Consider the following 25,534-nt stretch of genomic DNA (forward strand, 5'->3'; position numbering starts at 1 on the left):
ATAAAGCAAGTGCAGCGTACGGCGAGTCGCGAATTCGCATATACGCGGGCGCGCGCATGAGTTGCTCAACGGATTTCTGGAAATAGTTTTCGGCTCGATCTCGATTCGACGATGATCGAATGGTCGCGCGAACTCGACAATTGTCGTGTTTTCTTTCGTCGATACGTTAAGCGACTGTATAGTTGATGAAATTTCCTATACGTTCGGACTTCCGTGACTCGTGCCCCGGTGCGCACTGCAGCGATACGCGCGTTGCAAGTTGTATCGGTAAAGTACTTGCGTTACACCTAGAGCCGAAGGTCCTTGACTCGCTTGGCTCGTCGCTCGAGAGGTGCAGCTTTAGCGATGCACGACTTCGCGTACGCGTACGGAACTTGAGTGGATCGAAAACTTCATCGTGTTACATCATTGCCTATCTTCTATTCGTGTATTTTCGATCCCTCGAGTTCGTTTGGCTACACGTGCTAATTGGCAAACTAATCGTTTGGAATGCCTATCGCCGTCATTGTCTGTAAATATTGATGGAAAATTGAAAAAAAAACATAAAATCGATGCAAATTTCAAAATGTCCCAATCGTCAACAACAAAGTATAATAAAAATCAAGGCTCGCAAGCCCTTGCATTTGTCTCAGAGCGCAAAGAAAATTTTCACACGGCAAATCGTTTCGTCCTTTGGAAAGGAAAATCGAATAAAAAAGGCCCTTGCTGCGTAAAATGGATGAGTCGATTGCATCAAGCTGCTTTTCTCAGCGCCTTTCGTGAATCGTTGTATTGCATTAAAAGCTCGCGCGTACGTTTTTATGCGGATGGACTATAGCAACGGCGATCGCGAACACGTGTACGTGTGTGCACGAGCCGCGAATAACTTTGTTAAGACAATTTCTTTCATAGATTTGCAGCCTGTGCCACGCTTTGCTTCGCCGTAGAGCTCCCACTCGAGCGTTGAGTGCAGCTAAGTTGTGTGACTTAATAGCCGAGAGTCCATATATGGGCCCGAATGTATTATACGTTTATATGTTGTCGACGCTGCCGCCGACGCGCTCTATAACAAACCTTGAGCTCTCTCTCTCTCTCTTTAAAGCCTAGCGCTTTTGCTCATAGTTCTTCTCAGCGTACGATGTTCCCTCTCTCTGCTGCCTGTATCGAGTATAGCATATACGCGGACTATGTTGCAGATTTTCAGAGCGAGAAAAGTGCGCGTCTTGGCTTCTAAAGGCCTGCTAAAGGGTAACATGCTGCAGCGACAACAACAATTTCGATCGGAAAGCTGAGCGGCGCGCGTGCGCGATCTTTCTAACTCGAACGAAATCGAGCGACGATGTTTTACCGATTTTACGATAGGTATCGAGTGTTCAACGATCGAAGGAGGAAGCCCTTCCCGTACCGATTTTACTGTGAGTTATTTCTATCGATTGTGCATTTCATCGTTTGAAATTTTTGTATCGGCCCACGAGTTATTTTCGGACTGCAAACGTACCTGCGCTTCGTGATAAACTCAAGTTCGCGCGGATGGAAAGTCGAGTTTCGCGAGAAACTGTAAGTTAAACGAGCGCGCGATTCCTCGAATGCTTTGTGCGCTTAATAATAAAATAAGAACGATTACGCGTCTTCGCGTGCCTCGGCTAATATCGATGAATTATTTATTAACAATAAAAGATTTTTGAAAACGATACAAGTAATAGACTGCTGTACAAGTGCGAGCTTTGAAAAATTGTTTTCTTCTTACATCCGATGTACCGATATATTATAAATACATATTTATTTATGCCTATTATATCGCCGATGAAAATCTAAAATAGCATTGCGCGTGCACCACATGTTTGCGTGTATATATTATATATTATCTTTGGTTCGGCGTTTGGCATTTCCTGAATGGTTTATAAATATTCCAATGCCGTTGTTTTAAAATTTTATATAAATACGATGAAATAGCTTGGAGAGGCTTTCATTCGCTTGGATATGTTTCGACCGAGTAATCGACTACTTTGTTTTACCTTACACGCCCGCATTCGTAACAATTACTAACCCGTCGCAATCGATCATCGTTCATTTTTCCTCGCGATCGTTGACGCGTGTGCAAATTACGATAACAAGGCATTATTATGCTTCAGGGGAGAATCTCCGTCACGCCGTGCTGACCATCGTCAATGTGGACTACTGCCTCGACGAGAACGGGGAGGCCCACCACACGGGCCGCTACGACCTGATGACGCGGGACGACGGCGAGGCCCGACTGGTCGTGCGCCGCGGCCAGCCCTTCGTGCTCGAGGTCAGCCTCTCGAGGAGCTACGATCCGGCCGTGGACGCCGTCTCGCTGGTTTTCACGCTGGAGGGCGTCAAGAGGCCGCAGTACGGACACGGCACCCTCGTCGCGTCGCCCCTGCTGCTGCCCGGCGAGGTCTCGGACGGCGCTTGGCAGACCGTCATCTCGGCCTACGCCGATAATTCCATTAAAATTAAGGTACGTTACGCGCGAACTGCGTAATCTTTTGAGTATTTATACTGCTTGTGACTTCGATGCTACATATGTGTAAAGGTCACACCAGCGGCGGACGCTATCATTGGTAAATGGCGAATCGAAATCGACACCAAGAGGCGAGAGTCCGAAGGGGCCGTCAGCTTCACCGTCGACAGCTCCTTCTACTTGATATTCAATCCTTGGGCTCGAGGTGAGTGCTCACCTATACCTGCATATGCTTACCGATACGATATTTATACTCGCGCAGCTAAATTTATGCATCTAGTTCGCAACGAATGCGTGACGCAAAATTTTCCAATTCATCCATACGATATCCCGCGAATTTCGCTCACTGACGTAAATCGAAACAATGCAGATGACTAAGAAGCGATAATGAAAATGTCAAGAGCAGTAATTTCGTAGAGATTGGAAAACGTCTGGTTTTTGTCGCAGGCGACACGGTTTATCTGGCCAACGAGGCCGAGCGCCAAGAGTACGTTCTCGCTGACACGGGCCTGATCTGGCGCGGAACGAGCAACCGCATGAGGCCGTCCGTCTGGAAATACTCGCAGTTCGAGCGCGACATTCTCGACTGCGCCCTCTTCATGATGACGGAGGTCGGCAGGGTGCGGGTCTCGGGTCGCGGCGATCCAGTCGTCGTTTCTCGATGTCTCTCCGCCGCCGTGAGTTCGATCGTCGTCGCTGATATATAAAAATCGATACATCGAAATGACGATATACGACGTCGCAGGTAAATTCTCCGGACGATTACGGAGTGGTGATGGGCAACTGGACGGAGGACTTTGGAGGGGGCACGCCGCCCTCCCAGTGGATCGGCTCGCTCAAGATCCTCCAGCAGTACTACCGCACGAAGAAGCCGGTCAAGTACGGCCAGTGCTGGGTGTTCGCCGGGGTGCTGGCCAGCGTCTGTCGGGCCCTCGGGCTGGCCTGTCGCGTCATCACCAACTACTCGTCGGCCCACGACACCCAGAACAGCCTCACGGTCGATTACTTCGTCGACGAGGAGGGCAAGCTCATGGAGGAGCTCAACAGCGACTCCATCTGGAACTTTCACGTGTGGAACGAGGTCTGGATGAGGCGGCCGGACCTGAGCGACGCCGACGATTCGGACGGCTGGCAGGTGATCGACGCGACGCCCCAGGAGCTCAGCGAGAACGCCTACCGCTGCGGACCGGCCTCGGTGAGGGCCGTGAAGCGCGCCGAGATCCATCGGCCCTACGACAATAACTTCGTCTTCGCCGAGGTCAACGCCGACAAGGTCTTCTGGCGCTACAACGGCCCGTCGCAGCCGCTCAAGCTCGTCAGGAAGGACATACACGGGTTAGTGCGCGACTCCTTATGACTTGGCTATGAGTTTGCTATGACTTGGCTCCTTTTCTTTCAGCATCGGCCAGTTGATGAGCACCAAAGCGGTCGGCCGCTGGGAGCGAGAGGACGTCACGCACAATTACAAATATCCCGAGAGTGAGTAGCTTTTACCTGGCAAATGTTTCGATTTAACGCGTACTCAATGTTACAACGACGTTTCAGAGTCGGACGAGGAGCGGGCTGCCATGCTGAAGGCGCTGCGCCAGAGCGAGTCGCACTTCAGCCGCTACTACCTCAACGAGGAGTTCAACGACGTCCGCTTCGACTTCGAGCTGCGCGACGACATCGTCATCGGTCAGCCGTTCAGCATCGTCCTGGCGATCAGGAATCAGAGCCGGACGCGGCCCTACCAGATCTCCGTGATACTGCGCGTCGAGGCCGTGAGCTACACCGGCCGACTGGGCGAGCCCGTGAAAAAGTCCGAGAGCGAGCGCCTCGTCAAGCCCGCGGCCTCGGACGCGGTGCGCCTCGACGTCGCCTGGGAGGAGTACGGCCCCAAGCTCATGGACCAGAGCGCCTTCCAGATCTCCTGCCTGGCCACCATCAAGGACACCAACTTCGAGTACTTTGCGCAGGACGACTTTCGCGTCCGCAAGCCCGACATCAAAATCCAGGTTCGCAGCCGTCCGATTCCCATGACTCTATTGAATTATTCCCTCGAACGACGCATCGATCGCCATATCGTTTCTTTTCAGCTCGACGGCGAGCCGATGGTCGGCGAATTGCTCGAGGCAACGGCGAGATTCCGCAATCCGCTGCCGATACCTTTGAAGCGGGGAAAATTCATCGTCGAGGGCCCGGGCCTCAAGGAGCAGCTCAAGCTCAAGCTCGTCGAAAACGTCGAGGTGGGCGGTGACGCGGTCTGTCGTTTCTCCCTGACGCCCGATCGTCCGGGCAGGGCCACTATAGCCGCCAAATTTTATTCCAAGGATCTGGACGACGTCGACGGCTACACGAGTTTCGTGGTTCGGCACCGGCCCTACGTCAGCTCGGGATAGCCATGAGCTGCGATGCTCTTCTCGCTCCAAGTTTTCTCGACGAGCGTCTGCTCGAATCTTGTGTACAGTATTTTGTAAAAGTATCGCCGTTGAGTTACCATTTTTCATGCAGAGAACTTTAATTAATCATTTTTATTGTAACGATTTAAGTTTAGTACTTTTTTCACTCAGTATTCTTATCAAATTTGTAATTTATAAAAATCATTCAATAAATTTTACTAACGTAACTTATTGACAAAATGTTTATTACTGTCAGTTTATATTTATACACGTAATTACCTCCAATATACTGACCTGCTAATGAAAAACATATGCTTGGTTCATAAACACGATAAGAGTGACTTAAAACGAATTTTCGCATACATCGATGCTAACCAAAATACATACCAAATTTTATAATTATTTTTCACAGCAAAAAATTTTTAATAATTAAATGACAATGAACCACAGGAGGCCAATAAAGGTATTCAAATAACCAAAGGGTACACCATGTTGAATAATCTTCAAACTTACCATCGTTTAACTTATCAAATAGATATTACAGTGGACAAAAGATCTGCTCCTATTAGATGAATGCAATTGCGTAGCAGTTCATAAAAATTAAAACTATGTTATCATTACATTCGTCATTTCGAAGGATCGAAATATTTGGAAATCTCTCGATTACAGATCTCAATCTAAAACGCGTAGCCAGTGGTCTAATTGATCAAAATTTCTTCATCTAGGTTTAATGGTCGTTGATGATCTCTGTGCCGTTTTGTTATGGGGTGAATAAGTATAATTTTATTTGTAGTATTTTTTGTTATTTATTCAACTGTTACAACTGATTTAAATATCAGTAAAATTATCACAACATTTATTACTCTATTTGTTTAGGCTTAAGTCCTTAATCAACGTTCGTCAGATTAAATTGTATCACTGAGTCGTATAAATAATAAAGACTCTTTATTTCTAAGTTTCAGAATTTTTATATTTCCTCGTTCACCTATCCTATAATTAATATTATTGGTAATATTCATCAATTTTTAATGAATTTTGAATGAATAATTACACTATTCACGTTCGCAATTAAATAATTACACTGCACTCGTTTTTAATCTATTGATATAAAAATATACTTGAAACCTAATGCTCAGCATTACAGCAATCTCATAAACTGTTTTTTCATTAACGTTTTTAAATCTTATGTCACTAAATATTACAATGAAATTAACGATATAATTATTAGGCAGTTGAACAATAACTTGTGAATCCTATAAAACTAATCAAACAAAGACCAAAGTTCTAAATGTCTTTGCGCTTTTGTAAATTTAGAAAATTGATTCTGATTCCAACAACTTTAGTTTTCATTGATTAATGGTTGATTCAATCTTGCTTTTTGTTCTTTTTCAACAATTTTCATTTTATTAAATTGTTGTGGCCAACTTTCCATATCTCGCTCATAAATCTGAAGCAAAATAGATAATGTCATTAGTAATATAACAGACTGAAACGACTATAGATTTTGTTTTCATTCACATTGAAAAAAAAAATACAAAGAATTTGAAAGAGCTATTACCATGCTAACGAATCCCATGACTTTTCTTACTGGTAATTCTACAAGAGCCCTGGAACCCCACATGAATTCTACCTCTTCGTTTTCAATATCATTACCTTTAGGTTTGATCATTTCAAGGTATCTTTCTTTTACAAAATCCTGAAAGAGAAACATACAGTTAGTATATATGTAATGTTACAAATACACTAATAATATTTACAACCTACCTCCTTAATTATATTCAGCACATTTCCAAACTGTTCATTAATCATATTACCATCATCTCCAAGAATACTCAATTTTTTTAGAAAGTCTATTAAATTGCTCTCTGTTACTTTTTCATTACTCATGTAAATATGGGCAAGACAAAAAAACAGGAGTACATATTTGTTTCCTACATCTTCACTAACTTTTAAAAATTCATTTTCAAGTTTATTAACCAAGATGATTTTTCCATTATCATCAACTGCTTTGTAACCGAATACCTGTTTACATATAAAAAATATAAGCCATTAGTATTCATATAGAATTAAAAAAAGTAATATAAGTAGCTTCTCACATCTTCCAAAACTTTTTCAGTTCTACTCATCACCGTTCTGAAACCTTTTCCATGATAATCTACCGCTTTTGGAATAAGCGATTTATTGATAGGAGTTTTGTTTCTATCAGCTGCAAGTATATACTTGACAGTATTTGCAACATAATGGGCAATTTCTTCATCGCTCATTTTATTTTTCTGGGTTGAACCAGGAGCTTGAGACCTACTTCCATGAGCTTCACTTTCATCCATTGCATAATCATTATCATTAGCCCTACTTGTACTTGGTTGAGAAAAAGATTTACGTGATTTTCTTGATCTTTGTGACATTTTACTGAAAATCAGAAGCTTAGGTTATAAAATGTTAAATTACTCTATGTACAATTAATTTGTTCCATTAATACCTTATCAAACTTGGAAATTGTAAAACCGATGGAACTTGAGAAAAAAACTATTTTTTTCTATAGAGCTGCAATTGTAGCTATTCTTTGTTTCAAAATATTCCAATGGCAGTTATGATTGTAGTCAGTCTGTACGATGTTTATTTACGGAGAAAAATCATACGTATTTTGTTTCGCGCCGGTCTTCCCCACTCGAAGAAATTGACGAAGTGTTTGGCGCCTTAATTCAGTTTAATGTGTTACACGTTTTACCACTTGTAGCGCCTCTCATTATTCAATGTGAGCGTCTCGTAAGAACTAAAAGAATATGATGTATCATCAGTTTCAAACTTTTTCACTAGTTCTTATGTGAATAAATCAGTGTAGAGGCGCGACTATCGAACTTCCGTTTCGTCCACGCTGTGAATTATTCAAGTCTTTCAATATCTGCCGACTGCCACTCTAACTTATAAAGATGGCCCCGAAGAAAGGTAATGATGATAATTTTGGGTTACTTTTAGAAAATTATTGTTTGTGATAGTGCAATACAGTGTGAAAAATGACTTCCTTGACAATTTCATTGGCTTCCAAGATTATTGAGTTATTATTTACTCTCTAAAAGTGAATTGCAATATGTGTATAAATGTGCCGCATTCAGCGTTCCAAACCCACGTGGCGTTATAATAAACAATCTATAATTTTGTAATTGTTACATACATGTGTATACTTGATCAAGACTTGCCGTGCATATTTTATTTATGAACAGTTTCATCTAATATCAGAACATTTTTGGAGGAATTTTAATTCACTATGTGATCTAACCTCCAACATGCCTAATATTCATTTTAAATCTTAATGATTTTTCTAATGAAAATATGATTTTTTTTTCTAGCCGCCGGTAAAGACAAGAAGACGGCACCAGCCCCTGAGGCCGCCAAAAAAGTCCAGGCAACAACAGCCAAGCCTGCAGCTAAGCCAGCTGCCAAGCCTGCTGCTAAAACACCAGCCAAAGCTGCAGCTAAGGCTGCCAAGCCAGCAGCAAAGGCTGCAGCCAAAAATGCAGCTAAGGCTGCCAAGCCAGCAGCAAAAGCTGCAGCTAAGCCTGTAGCTAAGGTCGCTGGTAAACCAGCCAGCAAGGTAGCGGCCAAGAAAACCTCTGCCGTTAAGAAGGCTGGAGCTAGTCTTGAAAAGGCTCTCAAAACCCAGAAGAAGGTAAATACATAAGAAATAGAAATAATTCTGTTATATTTGTAGATGTATTTAATTTAAATGATGAGTCAATTGTGTGGGAATCTCTTTGAATACCATGAAAAGTCATTTTAACACATTACTGACAAATTATTACAGAAACAAAATACTTTGAATGATTTGTAGACAAAAATTTTAAATCATTCTTTAAATTTTAGGTCATCAAGGGTGTCAATGGTACTCGAGTCCGCAAAATCAGGACCAACATCCACTTCCATCGGCCAAAGACTTTCAGACCACAGAGAAACCCCAAGTACCCCCGTAAGAGCGTGCCAAAAAGGAGCCGGTATGTTTTACTCAATATTTTAGCATTTTCATAATTTTTATAAAATGATGAATTGTATGGGAATCTCTTTGAAATTTAAATTGAAAACATTTATTATCATACACTGATATAGGCTTATTCATATCTTTTATGTTTAAATTACAAAATTTTATATGAAAACTAATGACAGATTGTTTATTTCAGCATGGATGCCTCAAACATCATTAAATACCCTTTGACTACCGAATCTTCCATGAAGAAAATTGAAGATAACAACACGTTGGTCTTTATTGTCCATACTATGGCTAATAAAAATCACATTAAAGCTTCAGTGAAAAAACTGTATGATGTTGATGTTGCTCGTGTCAACACGCTCAATAGACCTGATGGTAAAAAGAAGGCATATGTACGTCTGACAAGGGAGTACGACGCATTGGATGTAGCTAATAAAATAGGAATTATATAAATAACTCCTATAGAAATAAAGTTATCATTTCTATAAATAATTCTTTTTACTACCCCAGTCCTTAATTATTTAACTTGTGAATTAATAATTGTGAATTAATCAGAATTATAATCATTCTAATATTTTTTAATTAGACTAAATTAATAAATTACAATCAATTTTTAATAGTTAAATTTATTTAATTTTTTAATTCTATTTTTGTGCAAGTTAATCAATATCAAATACAGGGCGTAATCAATTGAGCTTAATGTTCTTTGACAGTTTTGGAGTTGACCTCGAATACATATTAAATGAAAAAGAGTTGTAGCATGTTGTTATATCCAACAGGTGAATACGGCTAAAATCGTTTGATATTAATGAAATAATTTATAGGAAAACTTGTAGCTATATTTGTTTCTATATAAACTTAATAAATTGCTTTATTTTCTTATTTTATTTTGTTATAATGTAAACTTCTTACCGAAATCTGGCCTTTAAAACTATTCCAATCTGTCTGACTAACTCATAAGTAAATAAAAAAAATTTCAATCCACTTATCTCCGAAGCTCGGGCTTCGAACTATCCCAAAGCTTTACAGAGCTTTATAATAATTTTAAGAATTAGGAGTTTTATAATATAAGTTTAATTTACGTGAAAAATGAGTGAAATCTCTCGAAAAAATAACTAAAACCGGCATCTCTCGTGATTTTGCTGCGTTTGAAAATCTCTTCAGTAGACACAGGAGCTGTAAAAGCTCCACGTATTGGCTAAAGCTCAGGCAGGGACCAATTGCAATCGAGCAAAAAGTTCGTCTGCAAATTTATATCCGTGGCTTACCTGCACTTACGCTCGTACTAACAGTATGCGTATGTGCATGTGTGCAAGATATATGTGAGTCATTGTTATTGTTCTATACACGTTTATCTACACCTAGTCGTGGCATCAGCTTCTATATATAAATCCATCAGCTGGCACAGAATATTGAGCAATATCGCATTGTTTTCAATAGTGTGTTCTCACCTATCCTGCAGATCGTCGTCGTGACGTCTCTTTTATTGTCAATAGAGGTTAATCAGTGTGCTGAAACGTCAGAGCGTAAACAACATTTTCGCAGGTGTAATAATACTGATGCGAGATATGACAAAGGTGAGATAGGATATGAGCAGTCACGCCCTCGACAGTGTCTACGCCTGGATCGACAAATTCGTCGAGGCTACGACTCATTTGACGTGCGATGTTTTCGATCTCGTTATTGGCTCGTTAAGCACGACCCTGTCCGACGCTGTCAGCGACAACAGCCAAAGTAGAAGCAGCAGTAGCAGCCCTTCTACCGATAACACGCAGGACCAGGCCCAATCAAATCTGTCTCAGTCCTTTCTAGAGTTCGCCGACTGGTTTTTCGACTACAACGACTTTCAGCTGCTGCTAATTAAACTGTTTATCGCTGTGATCATTGGCAATTGTTGCATGATCTACGTACTTTGGAATTATTGGGGCTACGGTGAAATTATTTCGGAGCATCTTGCAGCTAATAAAACTACCCAAGATCCTGAAGATATAAAGAAAAAGTTACTAAATCTCAATCTACCCACAGAGTTTTCTCAACAGCACTCTTAATTGTAAATATATCACTATGGCAGATAAGATAAAGGCACTCTTTTCAAAGAAAGTAAAGGATCAAAAGTTCAAATCGGCTGGCAAGGGATACAAGTATGTAGTGACTTTTTTTTTAATTTGACTGTATTAAATGATAAATATATTTTGTTTTTATTAGATTAACAGATTCAGCAAGTAGCTCTGCATCAACATCAAAGGCTAGTGTACAAGTTACAAAACGAGATGAACCTTCCAAAGAAATTAAAGTAGCTGGACAAGCAGCTTTGGCTCGATTAGAGGGACAAAAAACAAGTGTTCCAAAAATGAAAACGTAAAAAAATTTTTCTCATTTGAATTTAAGTTACTGACAGCTAAGTAAATCATTTAACTTTTACAGTTCACATAAAGCAATTGTAGCTCAAGCAAAGAAAGAATTGGAACTTGAAAAACTTGCTCTTGAACAAACAGAAAAATCATTTGAATCTAATGAAGTACCTGCTCTAGAATCTAAAATTGATCATGTAATGGCTGTGGAGGGTGTTTATTTCCAATGCCCAGTGATTTCTGAAGAAGTATTGGATAGAGCCTCATGGATTGAAAGAATTCCAATTTTTCTTCATGAGGAGCTTCCTGAGAGTGAACCAGCATTGATTGCAAGCTTGATTATAAACAGTTGTAATGTAGATGCAGATAGAGTGACTGCATGTAAAAATACTCTTGGCAAGTACTTAGATAATATCATAAAAGATCCATCTGATAGTAAATATTGGAAGATAAAAATGTCTAATAAAATATTTAAGGTGTGCTAATACATATATTTAGACATGATTATGGCTCAAAATCAATTGTTGAAACTATAACTTTTATTTTTAGGAGAAAGTTGAGCCCATCACAGGCTCAATCGAATTTTTGACTGGGGCTGGATTTGTTCGTGAAGTATTGATGCTCGATGATGGAGAAGAAGAATTTTTAGTGTGGCACCCAGAAGTAGTTGATATTGAACAATTAAAGACTCACAGGGAAACTTTAGATTCAACTGAAAAAGTAGAGCTAATTTTAGATAGAAATGAACAAGTTTTACAACCACACCAAGCTGCTCAGAGAAATGAATTACCAATAGAATTTTATAAATTAACAGTTGAAGATATGAAACGAGAACTTGAATTGAGGTAACTTAAATGAAATATAATTTTCATTTATGTATGGCTTTTTTTAATCACCTTTGTAATTTAACGAAAAATTCTAGAGCCCAAGCTGCAGAGAAAAGTTCTATGTTGATGACTCAGGCTATGAGGGAAAAATTCATGAAACAAAAAGAAAGAAAATATTGTTATAGTATAATAAGAATCAGATTTCCAGATAATATAATACTTCAAGGAACATTTGATGTACATGAAAAGTATGAAGAAGTTGTAAAATTTGTCCAAGAACACTTAGCAAATCAAGACTTTCCATTCTTTTTGATGGAGATTGGTTCAAGAGAAAAATTAACGAAAGAAAATTTTGAAGATACATTGGAATCATTAAATCTAGTTCCTGCTGTTATTTTAACATTCTTTTCTGATTCATTAAATACTGAAGCTCCAACACAGTATTTGAAAGATGAAACTCTTGCAAGATTACAATTTTCGTAATGGACTAGTCAAAGATACTGAATATTTTTTTTATAATCTATTTTTAAAAATGTAAAGTGTTATTAATGAGTATAAGTTATTTAAATCATGATAACTTTAATCAAAAATTTTGTAAATTAAAACGGTGTAAATTTATTAATGAACTTGAAAAATCAGTGGTTTCTTTTATATTACTTCAATGGGATTGGAAGGATACGGAGAAAAAAGAAATAAATAATATTCATTTATTTGACCAACTAAAATAAGTATGTACAATGAAAATCTTTTTATTTATGTCCTATTACATTCTAATTATTTTCTACGATTTAATTAATATAATATACATAGTCAGTGCATTCTTAAATTTAGACCTTATAAATAGTGCTGGCAGTTCAACGCTGTTGAAAAATGACAATGAAATTTTTCGTAAGACAGTGCATGCTCTTATTTTTTTCCTATGGTAAAAAATTTTTTATTTATCATTTTCATAACAAATGAAGAGAAAACTAAAAAACAATTGGACAAAAAATCATAAAAATTATCATCTTTGAAACCATAAATACGCTTTAAAAATGTATAAACGCAAAATATTATATTTGAACAAAATGAAATCAACTTTTTCACGATTACTATATTCCTTATGCAATAAGATTGAATAATTTAAGGTTTCAACATTTATATCAGTATCGTTTGACTCTATGAACAGAACAGCAAAGTATTGCATAAAACTCGGAGCAGATAGATGCAAGTTCAGTGCGTGATTATTTAACATAAATCAACCACTGAACAAGTATTTTGCAGCTTCGAGTTTAATGATGTATTTTGCTCCGAAAATGATAACAATGCTTTTTTCAGCCGTCAAATATCCTTTTAAATACAAATATTTCATAATACTTGAAAAAAGCAGAAGAAATTATTTAAAAATACAATTTTTGTTATTGATCATGCGGAAATTGTAGGTCACACGTGGAACATGATCTTGGCGATTATTTATTACTAAATTTGCAACATTACGAATATTATAGACTTACACAACAATGTTTATATGTCTATAGTATTGTTTGTGTTATACAACGGTTTTGTTTTCTAGTTTAGCAACGAAGAAACGAAATATGTTTAGACTTAAAGTTTCGATTTAATTTTTTTTCTATTATTTACTTTATTAATAATTCTATTTGTTTCCAAATTTTATGAAAACTAGTACAAGTGATCTATCAAAAAAAAAAAATTAATTATAAAGAATCGTATATTAGTATTAATTATGGACGGGCAATTTGATTATATTTTCGGATTCTAAAGTTTCATTTGTGATTTGAATCTCAATAAATTATTTTTTGAGAGAAAAATTTTGATTATTTTAATTACATTTTTATCTTGCTTCAATCGTTGTTGAATTTGAAGTTATATTCTTCCTTAGAGTTGTAAAAATTTTGCAAGCTATCAAAAAGTTTTAGTTAGATTTTCAAGTTTTTCATAATTGATTACATTTTTATTCACTATCGGTGAACGTATTTTTCGGTAATTTTTAGTTATGACTGAAAATCAATTCTCATAGATATTTTTCAAATAATGTATTTCTAACAAAGAATATTAATCAATCAGTTAATTATTCATTTCACGTTAGTTAACGTATTTTAAATAAACTGTTATATGTACAAAAAATGTTTGATGTTCTTAATTTAAATTATTTTAATCATCGCACTTTCTTCAATTTTCAGTCCTATACATAGAATATATTATAATCAGCGACGTACTAGCTATACCTGTAGCTTTTTGCAAATTTTTTGCTCAAGTCTATCATTTATAAAAATAAATTCGGATAGATGAAAGCCCGTACAAAATCATAACACATTTTATTAAAGATAATTATTCATTTTTCCATAAAAATAATCGGTCCATTGATAGCTTGAGAAAAAAGACTTGAACGTATTTGCTGCTAAGCTCTTCTCAGGTATATCAATAATAACAGTTATGCTGATTGTTATTATTCTCGTCGTTGCGGTCGTTTTAATGATGGGCGCGCTCCCACAAAGCCGTGACGAGTGGTACCTCGCTACTCTGGTACTGCTACGCCGAGCAAACGAGCTGCTGATGCTGCTCGATATTGCCGCTGTTCCAAGGATATTTGTCTACGGTTAAAGGACTGTTTGGCGAGCTTAACAGCGGCTTCAGTGCCATGCCCTCTTCGTGGTTGCTATCCTCGTTCACGATGCTTGGGCCAATCGTCTTTTCGTCTTCGAACGATACCTGCGGCCAGAATAAATTTAAACATTTTTAATATTTTTCCCTCAGACTAGAGATCTGACCGAGAAGCTATATTCACGGTTCGATTTATGCGAAGTATATCGTAAATGTAAAAATTAGTACAGAATTTTGATGCATTTGGATTCGAGAAAAATAAGTAAATGAGAACTGTTAAAAGTTTACGAAATTACTACAGAGCCTCTCTTTTTTTTCTCTGTTAAAAAAGGAGTGAAGCTGTTTTATTTGTGCTGGGACTGATCCTCGCAGAAGTATGCTACCTATGCACAATCGCAGCAGATTTTATAGACAGTTTATAGTTGATTTTTATAGGACTTAAACCAAAATTATGAAGCACTCGTGCAATACTCATATATTGTTCAACGAAAAATAAGTATAATCTCGAAAATTCTCATTTCACTGAGATTTAGGTAGAGTAATACAATGCGGAAACCCGTATAATCTAATATAACGTAACGTTGATATTGTATTAATTCAAAATTCGCATCATGGTTTTTTCGTACGGGAATCCATCATATCACACAAAATAAACATTTTTAAATTAGACTCTTGAAAAAATATTCTAGGTAACTTATTTAAATTTTTTAATTGTATTTGCAAATCATAATACAAAAATTCGAATAAACCAATGTAAACAATCGATAACAACTAAAACATTATTCTGTGATATACAAAATTTGATTGGAAAGATTGTAAGAGTACATACAATTTATTTTATGCAAGTATATCTAAAGTTCCATATTTTTCGATGTTTTTTTTTATATCTTTATTTATGTTTAATGTAACTGATTTATTTTAAATTCAAAAACATTTTTTTGCAATTATTTTAGCATGCTTTTTTTCTTTTTATCTTAAGAGACGATATTTGGAATCTTGAATTTCAAGTTCTTTGATATTTATTGAAATGTATATTAGTAAGATAGTCAATGCTTGTTAAAGTTAATACATAAGCCGGCCTCAGTATTGATGCTAAGAAGTTACTAAAGTTCGACCAAACTAATAAAATAGTGTAACATTTATATAATCAAATTTAAGTACAATTTTTAGGAATGAAGATAAAAAGATTTCAGATTTCAAATTTTTTATTAGAAGGCATTTATTATATATTTTTTAATTTAATTGTGTGTAAAATTATAGATTACACAAATTTTAAAAATATTTCATACAGAATCATTAAAGCAATATTCTGACAATAATTTTATATTACATCTTAATTACATATCATAATATAATAAAGTTTTTAACAAAGATTTATTTATGTACACTCACTTTCATGATTTGTTATTAATTTTTTAGGCATTATAAATTTTTTTGGATTTTCTTCAATCAAACATCCCAGTACTTTTGGTACTGATAATAAAGTACCTGAAATAACTGCTGACAAGCAATTACCTTTTTTTCCTTGATAACCAATGATTAGTCGTTTATTTAAGTAATCACCATAAGCAGAAACATTTCCAACTTCAATATACTTGCTAGAATTAACAGACCACATTTCAAATGTTACTTTTTTGGTCTCTGCTCTCTCCAGCTCCTTAGCTGATTTGAAGACAATCCGATAATGACAACCTAATTGATTGTAGATGCTTGCCCCTAAATTTACTAAATTTTCAAATTCATCATCATAGGATTTATCGTTTAAATTCACAAATGTCACTGCTTGAAGGGATGTTGATTGACAGGTTGAGAATAAACCGCTGTCAATTGAACTATCTGAGTATGGAGTATAACTCCTACCTGTAGAAAATAATCGCAATGGTAGATCTTTGGCTTTCACAATATGTTTAATATGAAAAGCTAGAAGTGCTGGAAGACTTCCAGCTCCAACAAGATGTAAACGATTGATGAGTTCTTCTTGTTTAATATCATTACTGTCTTCTAAAATAAAAGTTTTCAAGAAGCTTTGATGATCTATACCACATCCTTCCACTACAACACTTCGACAAAAATCTGGCCCAGATATTCTAATAGTATTAGCTTCGTTCATTATTTTGCCTGCAGCTGAAATAACTGCTAGTTCAAATAATGCTGCCTCGTTCTTTAAATAGTATTGAGTTGGACTTTTATAATCAATCAAATTCAAGCAATCACCAATAATCAAGTGATTTTGCCTTAGAGTTTTTGGTACTTCAGGTTTGTGCCCCACAGTGCGAAGAACAGTGGAATCTGTTGGTGTTTTGGCATCAATCACATTAGGGATTTTTAAAATGTTCGGAATAAGTGATTCTTCTAAACTCCAAATAACTTCTTTAATGACCTTTAAATCTTCTCTCATAAGATCAAGTTTTATTTTTCCAGCATCAATTTTGTTCTGAATACTGCTGCATTTTTCTAAAGCATACAATGCCTTAAGATCTTGTGCTAGTTCATCTCTTTTACTTTCGATGCTTTCTTTCTTTTTAGAAATATATTGAAAGTATTCCCATGACTTTTTTAATTCAGCTGCATTTATATTGATGTTTCTCTTGTTAAATTCTTCTTGGAGTTTTTGCACATCATCAAATCTATTATCATAGTCCAAAACAGGGGACACTAATGCAAATGTTTTGTTAGCTTTGTTACCTGGTACATATAGAGCAGAAGAAAATGCTTGTTTGTTTCCACCCAGGTATAGAAAAGGCTTGAAAAATTTCCAAGCATAATTGGAATACTTTTTATTTGAGCAAATATTTTTCACTACAGTAAATGCCATCATTAGAAACTATTTTTAACTGTTGCAGATAACTAAATAAATTATAAAAATTTATTCTGGGTTCATTGAAACATCTCCAGAATTATCGTCAACCTTAGATCTTTTTTCAGCTCTTTCTTCTTTATCTACTGTTTCAATTTTTCTTTTCTGAGGTTGTTTAAAAGTTCCTAGGCCAGCAGCTGCTTCAGCGTCTTTAACTGTGTATGGTTCTGTTTCCAAAGCTTTGAGCCTTCGCTTATGAACTTTTGTCTTGTAATGATCAAGTATGGCTTGACGATGAATAAAATGTCTCCTGTTCAGTCAAAAAGTACACAATTCAATTACTTAAAACTGTAAAGAAGACAGCTTTCATAGTGTAAAAAATATAAAGTTTAGTTTATAACTTACGCGCATGTGACGCAATAATGCTGGGCGGCCCCTGGCAAGTCGTAATCAACCTCCTGATTTAATAGTTTGTCAACGTTCTTGTCTTTCAAATCTTCGTTGATCTTGCAAAATAGTTTTACTCAATTAATATAAACAAAAAAATGTTCCTAAGTCAATGTGTAACACACAAATAGAACTTGGACACACAAAGATATAAAGGTTATGATACTTACTTCGTCGAGATCTCTCTTTCTCCTTTTTACGTTTTTGACGTTTTGTCTACGAGCTTTGACTCCCATGATAGATTAAAACTATTGTAGTACAAATAATTCAAATATTTCAAACTTAACTATTGAAACAAACAAGTTTTACAAAAAGCACATGCGAGGAATTGTGAACTGTCGCTGCCGACTGCCGGGGGTAATGTCTGCACGTTGTGCGCGTGCGAGCGAGCGCAGTGTGCACAGTCGCACGAGTATTTTAACTTCTTTGTCGATCGTCGATGCTTGGAGGTAAAGTGCATTTTCGAAAAGTATCAAGTGATGGTGGATCCAGTAAATTCAGTTGTTAACGAATTTTATTGTACATAATTTTATATATTCTATTGCGGGACTCGTAAATTTTTCTCGAGCTTAGAACTCGCTCGCAGTATCGAAAAACATAAGTTTCATGCGTTTCAAAATATTAACGCCTGCGACGAGCTCAGTGTAAAATATTGTTTACATTCTAAGGAGGGGTTGAAACGTGCCGCGCGCTGGAAAAGTTTTTGGATGTTTGAAAACATTTGTTCCGCGTGATGTGCATGTGCGAGGGAGAAAGACAGAGAGAGAGGACATGGGCTGGATGACACGAAACTTTGCTCATAAATTCGAGTGCATGTACACATTTTTTCTTGAAAAAAGGAGGGGGGGGGGAGGGGTTGAAGGGGAATGAGTGCGAGAAGAGGAAAGTTTCCCTACGTCTCGGTGATAAGTTAAATAGTGTATAGTGCATTATAGCTGCGGGTTTTTGCCTGTGCGTGCTTTTTAAATTATTTACTTTTTATGCATCTGTAAGACTCGTAAATTAGAGAAAAACATGAAGTTATAGTAACCGAAAAATTCCCGGAGCCCAGTAAAACTTATTATTCGAGATTGATGCTGCGGACGCAGCTGTTAATCATACTCGAATATAGGAAAAATCGCATAAACAAGAATTTTTATGGAAAATATAAAAAGTCAAGCTTGGAAAAAAAAATTTCTACGACTAGAGGGAGAAGGAGGCAAGGCGAAAAACGTAAAAAGCAAAAAGTACAAGGAATAATCTTGACTTTCAATCTCGCGCACCAAGCCCGTGCTATAAACTCACCTTGCTCAACAGAAAAATAAAGAAGGGAAAAAATTTCCTGTTTTTGCTGCTCGGTACTCGCTTGCACAATTAAACTAAAAACCATCAGATGAAATATCTCTCGAGAGCTGTTAATTATCGAGGCTTTTAAAACGAACGAGTTCTCTTTTTCTCCTTTCGGATAGCCGGTGCGGGCTAGCGCGCGAAACAGAAAAGAAAAAGAAAAATAAGAGAACAAAAAAAGAAAAATCATCTTGAGCTCGTTGCACTGATTACATTTTAGGGCGGGAGGAGAGGATGGCGCAGAGAGAGAGAGAGAGAGGCAGAAAGCTATAATATCCTTTTACCGAGGCGGTTGGAGCTTGTCTTTCCGACGACGACGACGACGACGACGACGTGACTGCACTAATTACGTTTTCGTGATCTATCGTCTTTATGCGCATACGTGCAGCTACACAGAGAGGCTTCTTCGTTAGGGGCGTCTTGAATATACAGTAATGTATCGTACATATAAATCAATTAGTTATGTCTCCTACTGATACAGCCCGTTTTTTCCTCTTCACTTTTCAGCAAGAACTCGTGCTGCGTTTATTCCATTCGCAAAAACTTTGGTCAGTAATTACGAATAGGATACAATAAAAACTCGTCCTTTGCGAGCGAGTTGATTTTCGCTCGAACGAGAATCAGCGTTACAATAATTACATTCTGATGCTGAATGGATGGTTAACGAAGCATATATAAAGGAGCGCCAAGAGAAGCAAAAAAAAAATAGCTGAAAAAGAGAGAGAGAGAGTAAAAAAAATATAGGTAAAAAATTACCCAAGACTCGACTCGGGCTTTAGCTGGGGGCTCCTCGTGCAGCAGCAAGTCACTTTTCGCCCGAGTCGTTTTCTCGTCCTTGGATGGCGGCGTGGCTGGGACTCTCGAGCCACTGCTGATTTTCCCATGGTCGAGGCAGGACGTCGCTGACTTTTTGCTCTTGTGGCGCGCTCCTTTTCCGCATTTATTCTTGGCCTCCGATGCGACGTCTGCGGCGTAGTGGCATGTATTTATATAGGTAGGCAGCGGATAGTGATGTCGCGCGTGTGGTGCAGCCGAGGAAAACCGAACGGACACATAGAAAAGAAGAGGCGATGGTATTATTAATTTCGTTTCCTTTCCTTTATTTTCGTCCGATATATAGACAAACGAGTTTGTATAGGTATATTGACTTACGGGGCGCGCGCGCGTGAGAGCTAGAGAAGGAGACTAATACGCGTCAAGCGTGGCAAACGGCCGTGTCTATGTATATAGTGTATAGTAACGGGCTAGGATATACGTGACGTCGTACGATTCTATCCGTTATTACGCTTTAAAACTCGCACGTGCCGCTACTATCCAACGAGTTTTCGCCATCGCCGCGGAATGTATAGTGTGCCGACAGTGCACAGCGTACCGCCTCAACTCTATATATATACCTACGTACCCGATCAACACGAACGAACACGAGCTCGTGTACACGTTTTCTTATTATTTCTCGCCAAATAGAACGTTTTTTTTTCATCTCGTAATTATCCAACTTATATCGAGAAAAAAAATCTAAGGAAAAAAAGCTCACCCTCGAAGCCGTCGAGATGGACTTTGACGAGCTCGTCGTCGAGCGCCGCCAGCTGCTTTGGCTCGTGCGTAGTCCTGGCTGCCGCCGCTGCATTGGCCGCATCAAGCTGATCCAGTTGCCATATCGCGTAAGCGCTATCGAATGCCTGTGCCAAAGTCAAAGCTATCGTCTGCGCGACTTTGCGTCTCGGGCAGACGTAGGCGTGGCACTCGTGATGTTGTTGCTGCTGCTGCTGCTGCTGCCGCTCGGACTCGGACGGAGACGAGGACGTGGGCTCGACGGTCAAGATGAAAGAGAACACCTGATTGTGTTTGGCGTCGACGGAGCAGTAGGCTATGCTGCAGTAGTAAATAACGCGTGCGTTTGTCACGTACAATATTGACAGTGTATATATATAGCTCGAGACAGGACATTATTATTAGCTTCGTTTGTGCGCGCTCGTGCGTTTTAAAACATGATGTCTATATAGCATCTCCTGCTACTGACTATTGTGTGCACATCGCGCTGCCTTATTCATCAATTACTCTTAATGCATAAAATGCGATGCTTCCGGGCACGAGTTTATGCGCGGCTACGGGATAACTTTTGTAAATATGTATGCGAGCGCAAGACTAATAAGAGCTTGAAAGCCGAATCTTACGATGCATATATTCGCGCATGTATTATGGCTTTAGATGTTTAACTTTTGTTTACTGTTTATGTATATGCTGTATGCGCAAGCGATATCGCGAACTCGAGGCCAGTGGTACGAGCTACAGCTCGAGCAAATTCACTCGCTTAAGTAAACGCGCGCGAGTACGATGCGTATAATACATGTGCAGATATGTGTATGTGCTGCACTTTCGTATCGTCAAGTTGACTATGTACTACTGATCTACGATATCCGGAGGAAAGCACGACTACACGTGTATTACATTTATTATGCATTGACTTTTTAAATTTCGACCTTTTGCAGACCGCATCGCTGCATCGGCTGCGAATAAAAACAGAAAAAGCAGTGGTCGTTGCCCGATCGAATCTTGACTCGTTCCACTTGCCCCGTTGCATCGACGGGCGTCATACTGGCGTTCCTCGCATATTATATTACTCGGCGTTTACATTTTTATTTTTTGGTAAACGAAAAATACACGCCGCGGAATATAATGAAAAAGAGTAATAAATAAAAAATAAAAAAATGAAAAAACAACTGGCGGGTATTACGTAATATTGGATACACGTGTATCGGTGGTGCAGGACACGAGACAGCACAATATGCGGTCCAATTAAAAACGTACTATGCACGAGTGCACCGCTGCTACTGCAGTGGTAGCAACAGCAGCAGCGGCGGCGGCGGGAGTGTATGTTCGAAACTCGACTTTGCTACACACATTCACGATACGTGCACAAGCTTTTATATTATTGGCTTCGTTCGACCAAGCGACTGGCAAGATCGAGGAAATTCGCTTATTAATCGAACTTGCTCGTTCGCTCGCTCGCCCTCCCACATTTTACGTACCTTGAAATCGGAGCACGGAGAACTTCCTCGGCCGTGTCGAGCAGCGTCATGCGTATGCCTCGTCGACTTATGGCGAGCGAGACTCGAAACAATTTCTCTCCTCTCGCTTTTGTCTGCAACAGAAAAAAACAAAAAACAACGATTCAAAAACGTTTCATATTTTCGTTTTGCCACTTTTTCTTCTTTTCGTTTGCTGCAAGCGGATGGATTGTTGATGTATAACGAATTGCGATCGTTTCGGCGTACACATAGACGACGACGACTCGAAATAGCTAATAATACGTGAGAGCGTATGGCCGTGTGCGGATGCAGCCCTTTACCCAGGATAGAAAGAGGACGAATCGTTTTGCCCGCCTGCACCCGCGCGCAAACGTTTCACAATTCTGTGCTTTTGTAACGAAATCCTATATTGCTCACTCGACTAATTGGATTTCTTGCGTACTAGCTAGCTCTTTTTCCCTCTGTTTTTTTTCATCGTCGCCTTTCTTCATCTGTGTATAGGCAAAGAACAACCGCTAATGTCTTTTTTTGCTCTCCGAAGCAGCTTCGCAGGGGAGGAGGCTCGCGCACGCTCAGCTTCTCCAGGCGGATCCGCTTATTTTTTTTTTGTCCTCCCTATTGTGCGAATCGCGAGTGAATGAGAGCTCAGCTGGTGCGATTTAAATCGATTTTTCGTTGTTACTGTTCTATTTGGCGCAGAGGGCTGCTAGCGGACCCTGGGCCATTAATTGTATTTGCGTATAGACAAGCGACTTTTCTCTTATATATAGCTCGCAATGCCCGCCGACACCGCCTCTCGTTTAAGCTTTCCGACAAGGCGAATTAAAAAAAAATTAAGCGTTCCACTATCTCTTGAAACACTTTTGGAGCTTTATATACCAGGTTAAATATGTCAAAAGCTAAAACCGATGAAAAAATATCGTCCTACTCGTGGTCATATATTGCACTCAAATCTTTTGCTTTTTCATAAGGCCTCTTAATTTCGCAAATATGAACGCTCTTCCGACGTAAATACTACGAAAAAATTTTACTTTGAAGAATTTCTATATAGTTTTTGTCTTTTTGCAGAAAAAAATGTTAAAAAAAATCTATCTCAAAGTCTGTGCATAGACTTCTTGCAGTCAAGCGTGTGTGGGTCTGTGTATATGCGGTGGTTCCTCACGACGCTGGTACGGTGCAAAGCTCGGAAAAATGTTTTAGCCTTTGATCGGGTTGCGAGAGCCTCGAGCTTTGTTTGCGACTTTTTTCAGCTTCTTCCTTCAAAGCGCCGCCGTGTACGTATCGTACGGGCGTCGTGAAAACTGACAGAAATTTTTGTACGCGCTCAGGAATGCGCGTGAGCGTATCCTTCTCTCGTTTTTTTTTTGGCTGCAATCCTTCGCTCGAGCCTGTAAGTCATGCGAACGACGCATCGCATGTAGCACACTCACACACATGCGAGTCTTAATGATGATAACGACGAGGGATTTACTGTCTGGGGAACTTTGTCGAGGTGACTGTTACACACTATACATGTATACGTGCTTGGCATTGTCTCGGTTGCCTGCCCTCACGGACGCACACGCTTTCATGAAATTTAGCCACGACTAGAATTTCTAGACAGGAAAAAAAGTTTGTCCGTGTAATAGAGCTCGTTTTCGACGATGAAGTTAACGCGAGGAGTCCTTTTTCACCAGTTTCAACGTGAAGATGTTCCGCGCACAGCATGCCGGCGAGTTGCTTTTTTTCGGCGACGCGCGTCGAAAAAGCTCCGCAAGCAGAAAGTAGAACAAAAGCCAGGCGACGACGATGACAGACGCTCGCGACTCAAGTTTATTAAAAACCATGTTTTTTTTTCTCGACTTGTACGCGAATCCGCGCGACGGTAAAAATACGCACGAGTATCGTAATTAAAGTTTGTTCCCTAAACTTTGACAATGGGATTTGCATCAGTCGTACTTTTATTTTCTCCGTTCGTTCGCGTTGCAGTTTTGCGCAAATGCAGCAGCAGCAGTAGAGAGCGAGCACGCATTATTAATGCGCCGGTAATTTTTCGCACGCGAGGTCGAGCGCGCCAGTCGAAACTTTTTTTCATTTTCACGCCTTCCCGCAGCTCCGAAGAAAGTTACTAATTGTGTTATAGAACTGCACTCACACATACACATACACATACACATACACAGATGCAGAGAGAGATATATAATAGGTAGGGAAGAGAGAGAGAGCTTACAATTTTCTCTTTCTCTCTCCTGCGCAAGCTCTTGTATAGGGTAGCCAGAAACAAAACAGCCAGCTTGTGTATATAGCTCTCTATGTGTGCATTGCACTGTACACACACATACACACACATGCACAGACACGCTGGCTTGGATATGAAAAGTTAGTTTGCCGCGTGCTCTTTCTCTGCCCTAGCTGTGCATGCGTATACGTTATGTACACGAACATACGGAAGCTCCGCGAGAGTCGTTATTTTCACGTTGAAAGGCTGCCCCGAGCGCGAAAAAGTATAGATAGATCTTAACTCGTCCTCTACGTGTATAAGCACATAAATTGCGCAGCCTAGTCTATGATATTTCTAACTTTATTGCCGCGTGCGCGCTGCATCTACATGTTTTATGTATACGAGCTTTATTTTACGTGAAATTTATAGAATTTCCGGGATAGGAAATTAGGACTTGAAGATTGCGAGCTATGCGTGTGTATCGCGTATACAACGAAAAATGCAATTACCTGCCGAAGCAAAACGTCGGACGCGACGACAACGAACGGTGTTATACGATACATATAAGATAAAATTCAATCTCATAGTCGCTCAGCTACTGCTCTCGCTGCTTACGTGCGTGCTCTGTGTATAAAATATATACAATATATATACGTATAGACAGTACTTGCTGCAAAGCATGAAATTTAACGAGATCTCGTAAATGTAATATTGAAAAGCTCGCAAAAGTCTCGCTCGTCGCGAGCTGCCAAAGGCAGAAACCCAAAACGCGCGCCAAGATATTTTCTTTGGGCTGGCACGCAGCAGCTTTTCCTCGTTACATCTGTCTTTTGAATAATGCTCGCAGCTTTTTGCCTATGCTATGTAAACGAGCTTTTCTTGAGAGAGGAGCCACTCTCAATTGAAAAAGCTGCTTTCGCGGCTGTGCATTCGTACATTAATGTTTCATATAGCGATCCAACGATCCGAGCGCTGTGATACAGATGCGCGTATACCTTTAACAGAAGATTATTACTTTATTAAAAAACAAAGCTCTCGAAAGTGAGAAGTATACTTGACTTTGTGAGCTGTAAAAGTTATCCATCTCGTGCGCGCGTCATGCCCGATGAAGCTTTTCGCAGTGCGCGTG

The 25,534-nt window shown here is 38.9% G+C and overlaps 7 protein-coding genes across 9 annotated transcripts in view; 3 read left to right on the forward strand and 4 right to left on the reverse strand.

Annotated features, from left to right (window-relative positions):
• The first annotated feature begins 1,318 nt into the window (after window positions 1–1,318).
• On the forward strand, window positions 1,319–4,953 carry LOC106650046 (annulin). The gene is made up of 8 exons (XM_014367827.1): window positions 1,319–1,394; window positions 2,112–2,461; window positions 2,537–2,669; window positions 2,912–3,141; window positions 3,210–3,799; window positions 3,864–3,943; window positions 4,010–4,461; window positions 4,543–4,953. Exons 1-8 carry the CDS (start codon window positions 1,319–1,321, stop codon window positions 4,843–4,845), a joined length of 2,214 nt encoding a protein of 737 aa, XP_014223313.1. The 3' UTR covers window positions 4,846–4,953.
• Window positions 4,954–5,848: 895 nt separating this feature from the next.
• On the reverse strand, window positions 5,849–7,612 carry LOC106649994 (non-structural maintenance of chromosomes element 3 homolog). The gene is made up of 5 exons (XM_014367755.2): window positions 7,325–7,612; window positions 6,942–7,254; window positions 6,610–6,867; window positions 6,404–6,541; window positions 5,849–6,292 (listed from the first exon to the last, which is right to left on the reverse strand). Exons 2-5 carry the CDS (start codon window positions 7,248–7,250, stop codon window positions 6,185–6,187), a joined length of 813 nt encoding a protein of 270 aa, XP_014223241.1. The 5' UTR covers window positions 7,251–7,254; window positions 7,325–7,612; the 3' UTR covers window positions 5,849–6,184.
• A 78-nt stretch (window positions 7,613–7,690) lies between these two features.
• LOC106649995 (60S ribosomal protein L23a-like) lies at window positions 7,691–9,316 on the forward strand. The gene is made up of 4 exons (XM_014367756.2): window positions 7,691–7,791; window positions 8,193–8,512; window positions 8,707–8,834; window positions 9,018–9,316. Exons 1-4 carry the CDS (start codon window positions 7,776–7,778, stop codon window positions 9,277–9,279), a joined length of 726 nt encoding a protein of 241 aa, XP_014223242.1. The 5' UTR covers window positions 7,691–7,775; the 3' UTR covers window positions 9,280–9,316.
• A 1,555-nt stretch (window positions 9,317–10,871) lies between these two features.
• On the forward strand, window positions 10,872–12,734 carry LOC106650029 (UBX domain-containing protein 6). Its single transcript, XM_014367806.2, has 5 exons — window positions 10,872–10,968; window positions 11,033–11,185; window positions 11,252–11,654; window positions 11,728–12,023; window positions 12,101–12,734. The coding sequence occupies exons 1-5, from the start codon at window positions 10,892–10,894 to the stop codon at window positions 12,486–12,488; spliced, it is 1,317 nt and encodes a 438-aa protein (XP_014223292.1). The 5' UTR covers window positions 10,872–10,891; the 3' UTR covers window positions 12,489–12,734.
• A 295-nt stretch (window positions 12,735–13,029) lies between these two features.
• The window catches only part of LOC106649934, a 45,355-nt gene continuing 32,850 nt past the window's right edge, over window positions 13,030–25,534 (reverse strand). For all 3 annotated transcript variants that reach the window (XM_023458314.1, XM_023458316.1, XM_023458315.1), the window contains exons 3-6: window positions 22,206–22,318; window positions 20,711–21,048; window positions 19,933–20,141; window positions 13,030–14,714 (exon numbers count right to left, since the gene is read on the reverse strand). In XM_023458314.1, coding sequence (XP_023314082.1) covers window positions 14,535–14,714; window positions 19,933–20,141; window positions 20,711–21,048; window positions 22,206–22,318 — 840 coding nt within the window. In that variant the 3' untranslated portion in view covers window positions 13,030–14,534. The remainder of the gene's footprint in view (window positions 14,715–19,932; window positions 20,142–20,710; window positions 21,049–22,205; window positions 22,319–25,534) is intronic.
• On the reverse strand, window positions 15,970–17,440 carry LOC106649978 (serine--tRNA synthetase-like protein Slimp). The gene has a single exon (XM_014367723.2). The coding sequence runs from the start codon at window positions 17,422–17,424 to the stop codon at window positions 15,985–15,987; it is 1,440 nt and encodes a 479-aa protein (XP_014223209.1). The 5' UTR covers window positions 17,425–17,440; the 3' UTR covers window positions 15,970–15,984.
• Window positions 17,453–18,208, reverse strand: LOC106649979 (zinc finger protein 593). Its single transcript, XM_014367725.2, has 3 exons — window positions 18,021–18,208; window positions 17,809–17,909; window positions 17,453–17,713 (listed from the first exon to the last, which is right to left on the reverse strand). Exons 1-3 carry the CDS (start codon window positions 18,084–18,086, stop codon window positions 17,473–17,475), a joined length of 408 nt encoding a protein of 135 aa, XP_014223211.1. The 5' UTR covers window positions 18,087–18,208; the 3' UTR covers window positions 17,453–17,472.

This window comes from Trichogramma pretiosum, unplaced genomic scaffold (genome assembly GCF_000599845.2).
Source record: "Trichogramma pretiosum strain Unisexual culture from Peru unplaced genomic scaffold, Tpre_2.0 scaffold48, whole genome shotgun sequence".
In the NCBI taxonomy this organism is placed as follows: Eukaryota; Metazoa; Arthropoda; class Insecta; order Hymenoptera; family Trichogrammatidae; genus Trichogramma; species Trichogramma pretiosum.

What these genes read in the sequence shown, in the direction of transcription:
- LOC106649994 (XM_014367755.2), bottom strand. Translation starts at nt 7,250, where the DNA reads ATGTCACAAAGATCAAGAAAATCACGTAAATCTTTTTCTCAACCAAGT. An exon ending in TGCTGAATATAATTAAGGAG is followed by an intron (nt 6,542 to 6,609) that starts GTAGGTTGTAAA and finishes TTTCTCTTTCAG; the next exon opens with GATTTTGTAAAAGAAAGATA. An exon ending in TCATGGGATTCGTTAGCATG is followed by an intron (nt 6,293 to 6,403) that starts GTAATAGCTCTT and finishes ATTTTGCTTCAG; the next exon opens with ATTTATGAGCGAGATATGGA.
- LOC106649995 (XM_014367756.2), top strand. An exon ending in CTCTCAAAACCCAGAAGAAG is followed by an intron (nt 8,513 to 8,706) that starts GTAAATACATAA and finishes TTTAAATTTTAG; the next exon opens with GTCATCAAGGGTGTCAATGG. An exon ending in AGCGTGCCAAAAAGGAGCCG is followed by an intron (nt 8,835 to 9,017) that starts GTATGTTTTACT and finishes TGTTTATTTCAG; the next exon opens with CATGGATGCCTCAAACATCA.
- LOC106649979 (XM_014367725.2), bottom strand. Translation starts at nt 18,086, where the DNA reads ATGGGAGTCAAAGCTCGTAGACAAAACGTCAAAAACGTAAAAAGGAGA. An exon ending in GAAAGAGAGATCTCGACGAA is followed by an intron (nt 17,910 to 18,020) that starts GTAAGTATCATA and finishes CTATTTTGCAAG; the next exon opens with ATCAACGAAGATTTGAAAGA. An exon ending in CATTATTGCGTCACATGCGC is followed by an intron (nt 17,714 to 17,808) that starts GTAAGTTATAAA and finishes TTGACTGAACAG; the next exon opens with GAGACATTTTATTCATCGTC.
- LOC106650046 (XM_014367827.1), top strand. Translation starts at nt 1,319, where the DNA reads ATGTTTTACCGATTTTACGATAGGTATCGAGTGTTCAACGATCGAAGG. An exon ending in ATTCAATCCTTGGGCTCGAG is followed by an intron (nt 2,670 to 2,911) that starts GTGAGTGCTCAC and finishes TTTTTGTCGCAG; the next exon opens with GCGACACGGTTTATCTGGCC. An exon ending in GTCAGGAAGGACATACACGG is followed by an intron (nt 3,800 to 3,863) that starts GTTAGTGCGCGA and finishes CTTTTCTTTCAG; the next exon opens with CATCGGCCAGTTGATGAGCA.
- LOC106650029 (XM_014367806.2), top strand. Translation starts at nt 10,892, where the DNA reads ATGGCAGATAAGATAAAGGCACTCTTTTCAAAGAAAGTAAAGGATCAA. An exon ending in TGTCTAATAAAATATTTAAG is followed by an intron (nt 11,655 to 11,727) that starts GTGTGCTAATAC and finishes TTTTATTTTTAG; the next exon opens with GAGAAAGTTGAGCCCATCAC. An exon ending in AAACGAGAACTTGAATTGAG is followed by an intron (nt 12,024 to 12,100) that starts GTAACTTAAATG and finishes GAAAAATTCTAG; the next exon opens with AGCCCAAGCTGCAGAGAAAA.
- LOC106649978 (XM_014367723.2), bottom strand. Translation starts at nt 17,424, where the DNA reads ATGATGGCATTTACTGTAGTGAAAAATATTTGCTCAAATAAAAAGTAT.